Genomic DNA, 6,624 nt, shown 5'->3' on the forward strand with positions numbered 1-6,624 from the left:
ATAGCGAATGGCACACCTGCAGTTGGGAGAGGAGAAGTGTGTAGATCTATTCAGGAGGAATGAGAGAATAAAAGTAGAGTGCAATATTTTGTTCAGATCTAAAGACAACTGAATAAGATCTACAATTTAGACTGAATATTCTTTCTAGAGCTTTTCATTCATCGAAGCTTAATGCGAAAATGGGACGTCAGCTATCTGATTTCTTGTCCGTTGCAACTCAGCAAATACCCCAGTGGACTGGTGATTTAATCAAAGCAGTGTAAGTTATCAGCCTTGTTTCTTGTTATTTAATAATGAGAACGGCTTTTGCCAATCATAACGTGTCAGATGGAATTTCTTGGGCGAACTTCAATTTCTTATTAGTATTATATGGGGAACTTGGTATGTGAGGCCAGCACTAGGTAAACTAGTGGACTAGTTGTTGAACGCAGCTGACACTGCGAGGATCTTTTGCGGACGACATGTTTGGGTGAACCTAGCGAATAATTACTCTTGCAGTGAAAGCTCTGAAAGGTATTTCAGTTTTTTTTTCTTTTCTTTTTTTTTTATAAGAGGAAGATTTATCATTTTGATGTGTTTTGCAAAGTTTATTTCTTGCAGGCCTTTTATCTTCACATTCTCATCTCGACGCAACTACCTGTACTGTACAGCATTTGGGCGTGATAGGGCCCTGATGCATCTCGTCAACCAAACGGATGGTGGTCAGGGTGATGGTGAAAGTGGACGTTTGACGCCACGTCTCGAGAGACGTAAGGTATCAGTACGCCGGGATGATTTACTTCGGCAGGCGGAACAAACCCTTCATCATCTTGGATGCAGTCGGTTAGTGATGCATAAATGATTCAACTATACCCCATATATTTTATGTTTTAACATTTTCCAACGAGGAAAATATTTGCTATTTCAGAGCAATGCTTGAGGTTGGTTTCGAAGGAGAAGCGGGCACTGGTTTCGGTCCGACATTGGAATTCTATTCCACTGTTTCACGTGAGATACAAAAATCATCACTGCGTCTGTGGCACGGTCGTACCTTGGCTCTTGCGATTGATGGGAATGGTAATTTTTTATTTTTTGAACATTACAAAGTGCACTTGTCCAATCATTAGTGCTACGCTGATTGAATAAAATTTGGTAGTGAATTACTACTCAAACATATGGCTTTTAATTCAACTTTAAGTTCCCTTTCAAATACTGTATATGTATTTCAGATGGACCGACAACGAATTATACCACAGCACCTGCTGGTCTTTATCCTGCAGTGTTTTCCTCACAAAGTGCAAAACAACGTGACGCTCGTTCAAAGAAATTCGAATTTATTGGACGTTTATTAGCACAAGCATTAATTGATTCACGTATGGTGAGCATTTTTGTCATGAAATGTTGATCTATTAGATAAAGGATAGTTTTTTTATTGCTGATTAGCGCTGATCTAAGCAAGATTGATTATATTTGTTAGAGTGATCAGTAGATACATCTTACGGATGGATTCTTTATTCTTTTAACTCATGAACCACTTTTGGACTAGCAGTGTTGGACAATAGGTAGTATAAACTGCATCACTATCAGGCTAAGCATTTTTAAGACGACTTGATACTCGATTGATTCTATTTTCTATGTGAAATTTATTTCCAGTTGGATATACCGCTTAATCCAGTATTTTTCAAATGGCTTTGCGGTGAAGATAAGATGTTCAGCCTAAGTGATTTGGAAGTTTTTGACAAAAGTTTATACCAATCTTTACGCGCACTGATTCTTACGGATCCAAATGATTTCGATTCACTCGAACAGGTAAAATTGCAAAAGGATATCTTTGGTCATTTTTAATAAATACCTTTGATAGAGGATACAGCTGTGGTATCTGTTTTAGCTTTTTCAGGTTGCTATACCTTGTAATGGTACCATTTATTTCAATTCACTGATTTTCAATAGCAGAAATACTAAGTTTGATAAATTGCAGCCAATATTTTTCGTCTGCTAATTTACTGTATAAAGTGCTTTGAGTACTCAAATTGGAATTTAGGGGACTGAAAGTTGTTAATGTAAAGCTTTTATGCTTACACTTTATTTTCGTAATTGGGAATATTTGCTTACAGTATTTCACGCTACCTGGTGACGAAAATTTCGAGCTTGTTAAAGGAGGAAAGAATCGTCTGGTGACCAGTTCGAATGTGGTTCAGTTTGTTAAGGTTTTTTTTTTTGTTTTTTTGCGACTTCATCTCCAGTTTAAATTGTTATAATCTTTCCTTTTTATTCTGCAAATCAGAGAATGATAATAGTTCTATCTCTTTTTTCCAAGATTAATCGAACTTATTGGTGTAGCCACTTCATTGTTAGCAGTGGTACTGTATTAGGGAAGGTAAGAGAGGATTGTGCGTTATTCCAAAATCTTCTGGAGAAATAAGACAGTCATTTATCTGCTCTTCTTTAAATCCGAGTAACCAGTGGTGGTGGTCGTTCTTTCGATATGTTAAAGTGACGAATCCTCCTCATGATATTTATGTGTTCTATGTCGCTTTACATCCATGGGAAAATGAAAAGTACTGTAAGAAATATTGATTTTCAGTTGGTAGCTCATTGGCTGTTAGTCGAAGGCGTACGGCGTGAAATGGAAGCTGTACGTAAAGGCTTTGAAACAATTATCAAAATCGATGATTTAACATCTTTCACTCCCGATGAGGTTATTGTATAATTGAATAATTACCTAATCTTGGGATACTGTGCCTCGATATCTTATTGCATAAATAAGATTTATTTCAATCAACGAAAATTCTAAGTCATTAGATAACTTAAAAGAGCGATGAAAGTTGGTTTAAAATTCTAAGGAAACAAGCAATAAGCAACAAGGGTTTACTGGTAAGGAGATAAATCTTTTGTGGTCATTACAAATGAGTTGATCCATTTAATTTCATTTTTTCCTGCTAAATATCAGCTTATTGCTTTGCAGATGGCGGAACTATTTTGTGGTTGTTCGGAGGAAACGTGGAAACGTACATGGAATGAATCAGCGTTACAGTCAGCTATAAAACCAGATCATGGATATACGCATGATAGCGACCAGATACGCTGGCTTATACAAATGCTTGCTTCATATGACTATCAACAGGTTTTGCTGCTTCATTTATAGCTGAAGATATTATAACGATTGGATTAATATTTTATTTGTTATTTATGAAAAAGTTAATTTTTCTTACATCTGTGTTGTTTTTATGCAGTGCGAATCCGCGAATAATAATGTTTGGGTTTAGCATTTCAGGAATGTCGGTACATAATTACTAATGTGCAAGGGTTTTTAAAGAAAATGTTATATTTTGCTTGGTCTTGTCTAAGTCATGTTTAATTCCCAGAACTTAAATAGTGATTAGATAAATAGTTTTGGTCATTCTGATTGATAAATTGCGTTTTGGCAATTTTTGCTCGAGGATCACGGAGAGTCAGGCAAATAACTAGTTTTGACAGCGTCTTTCTTACCTATATCTTAATTCTCCTTGTATTTATTTTATTTTTTGTTTTTGCAGCAAAGAAAATTCCTGCAGTTTGTGACGGGTTCACCAAAACTTCCAGTTGGTGGTTTCCGTTCATTGAATCCCCCGTTAACAGTTGTGAAAAAATCGGGTTCCTATGGAAACGGCGACGATGAACTTCCATCGGCGATGACCTGTTACAATTATTTAAAAATTCCGGCTTATAGTACCTATGAGATATTCCTGAAACGATTTGATGTTGCACTGCGTTTCATTTACAGTTTCCATCTAACCTAGTTAAATCTTTGAAAAATCAAATTTTCCTTATTACTTTGACGCGTCTCACTGTTACTCTTCCATGGTATCATCGCTCCCACCACTTTTTTGAAGTCAGTGTTTTTAAATTATTTTTCTTAATTCCCTGAAATGGATAACGTCTTCTTTCAATTCACTATTCTTCTGGGATAACCAATTATTGTGTTTACTTTAATCATTCTCATTATCTGTATATTTTTGAGTAATTTTAATGGCGGAAACTTTATTCTTATATTCGTCGTGGATTAATTGAACTGAATTGAACTTGGGTAATAGTTAATTATGTTTGTAATAGTAGGACTAAGAGTTACTTAGCAATCGTGATGAAAACAACATTAATGCTTCTTTATCATCTATTTGTCTTATTATTTGTTTACTCCATTATGTTCTGTTTATGTCATTTCAGTGGCCGTACGTGTATCATATATATTTTTTCTTTTTTAAATTATATTTGCTGAATTTCTGAGCTTTCTGTTGGCGGTGCTTCCAATTGTGAATAATTATTAACTGATTAATCAAACGATATAAATAGGATGATTGGGATTAATATCTTTTGTCATCGTTTGTGTTCATTCCTTGTTTGCTTGCGGGCTTTTGAGATCCTACTAATGTCTGATTTCGAAAATTTGAAATTTAACAAAGCATTGTAGTTGAATTTGAGTTGTCGTCGAGTTCTTGTTGTTAAATTTAAACTTTAAATATAACCAACACGTTGCGGGTTAGTTTTTAGGTTAAAAGACATGATTTTAGGTTTCCTTTATCCATGACATAGATGGAGTGACGTATTTCATACAAGTAGTAAGCGTAAATTCTAAATTTTAGGAACTGTTACTATGGGATTCTGAATTCCTTCTAGAATGAAATTTAGCAAACTATAAAGCAAACTATAAAATATAGCAAACGTGCATATTTTTTTTAAATATTGATAGAAAGCTCAAATTAGAAATTTAGCGCTTTGAGGTTTCTTAGATATTTTGTTAACTTCACATAAGTATGACGAATTTTCTCCCAATATTTACTGGGATGTTTAGAAGTTGGTGCATTGAGATCTCGATGATTTCAATAGTCTTTTAAATAATAATGCCTGAAATTGGTTCGAGTTATATACAGTGTAAGAGAAGTGATAATACTCTCTGTGCTGTGTTTTTAATATCATGTCCGCAGTCTTTTTCTTTCATTACATCACTATTGTATGCAATATGAAAGATTGTTAAGACATCATTTCTCTTAAATATTATTATAGATAAAAGGAAGATAATTTTTGATGGAAGTTATATTTGATTTTAATTAGTGATGTGCAAAGTTTATTATTGTATATCATGATTGCTATTATTATTACTATTATTTAAGCAACATTTGAGAGATACAATTATTATACCAGTTGTATATGCCAACAATCTTTTTTTCTTTTCAGCTTTCATCCTTTAAATGATTTTATTCAAGAAATATTCCTTTATGATTGTTTGCTGAACGGAATTAAACGTTTTTTTTCACTCCTTTTTTTTCTCTTCATCAACACGTGTATATTATTGACGTGATTAGCTTCCTTGACAAATTATGAGTGCGTAATCAGTAATTATATTAAATTGACAAATAATTCGGTAAGAATATATGTTTTTTAGTTGACCAAGCTAGCTTGGTAAACTAAAAAAGATTAGATTATTCGGAGAAAATATGTGTGCTAGTATTTGATTATACGATTGATTGGTCATTAATTAGATCAGTGATTGAAAGCTGTTGTATTATAATTGAGTGATAAGATAAAGGGAAAACTCTAACACGTGTTGTAGATTAGGACGGAATTTACGTAACACATTCTTTGGTGAATCTAACGGATGTCTCTGTCATTTTCTATCTAAAGTTTGTTATATAGTAAGCATGGAAGGAATTACCTCATGTTTGTGTTATCCTGTCGAAGCCAAAGTTGGGGTGATAAAATGATAAAATGATGATGGTATAGAATGTGAGGAATGATTACTGCTGCTGCTGGTGTCGCAGTTGCTGTTGCTGTTGCTACTGCTTAAAAAATCGAGTAAATCCAAATATCGAATTACAAAAACAAAAAAAAAAGAATGAATAATACAGGATCATGAGGGGAAGGTATAAATAATGAAGGATAGCTGTTAAGGTGTGGAATGATTGCTGACAGGAAAAATTCGAAGCTCTTATCAGACTTCCGTCCAGTTTCATTAGATTAACAGGCTGGTAAGCTGATAAGTGCTAAAAATTACCTGTTATTATTAAATATTATTGGGAACATTATTTAGAAAAGTGATTTGTAAGAAATTTGGTAATATATTAGAAATAATATACAATATTAAAGACAATTGATCATAAAAGATTTCATTTTAATTGTGTCACAGCTAAGTGACAAGTCTTTCCTTTCTTTAATAAAAATAAGCATAATAAAAATAGAAATAATAAATGTGAAAAAATTAACATATTTGCTAAAAAAAAATCAGCAAGCAAGAGGTTTGTAATTATGGCATAATGAGACGGTCTGTTCGTGGAATTTATGCAAATTTGGTTTCAGGGGCGGAGCAAAAATTGTCATTAAGAGTTAAGTTTGACGTGGTTTAAAGGTTTTATAAATTAGTCAATTACTAAGTAAGAAAAAGGAAAAAGTAAGAGAGAGGGAGAGAGAGAAAGAGAAAGAGAGAGAGGTAGTATATGTCATTTGAATGTGATGAGAAAAATGTAGCATGTAATTTATAAATCTGGTATCTATGGACTTCTTTGAACACTACCGCCATTATTATTATTGTCATTATCATTACTGTCGTCATTGTTTTATTATAGTTATTGCCATTTTTTGACCTACTTCAGTTAAAAATCTCTCTCTCCCTCT

The 6,624-nt window shown here is 33.5% G+C and overlaps 1 protein-coding gene across 1 annotated transcript in view; it reads left to right on the forward strand.

Annotated features, from left to right (window-relative positions):
• LOAG_17760 (thyroid hormone receptor interactor 12) overlaps positions 1–3,834 on the forward strand; it is a 15,211-nt gene extending 11,377 nt beyond the window's left edge. Inside the window, exons 26-33 of the mRNA XM_020450420.1 lie at positions 601–822; positions 908–1,056; positions 1,209–1,357; positions 1,633–1,788; positions 2,094–2,186; positions 2,564–2,677; positions 2,945–3,103; positions 3,516–3,834. Of these exons, the coding sequence (XP_020305900.1) occupies positions 601–822; positions 908–1,056; positions 1,209–1,357; positions 1,633–1,788; positions 2,094–2,186; positions 2,564–2,677; positions 2,945–3,103; positions 3,516–3,758 (1,285 nt within the window). The 3' untranslated portion in view covers positions 3,759–3,834. The remainder of the gene's footprint in view (positions 1–600; positions 823–907; positions 1,057–1,208; positions 1,358–1,632; positions 1,789–2,093; positions 2,187–2,563; positions 2,678–2,944; positions 3,104–3,515) is intronic.
• The last annotated feature ends 2,790 nt before the right edge of the window (positions 3,835–6,624 follow it).

Source organism: Loa loa, assembly GCF_000183805.2.
Source record: "Loa loa unplaced genomic scaffold supercont3.125, whole genome shotgun sequence".
NCBI lineage: Eukaryota > Metazoa > Nematoda > Chromadorea > Rhabditida > Onchocercidae > Loa > Loa loa.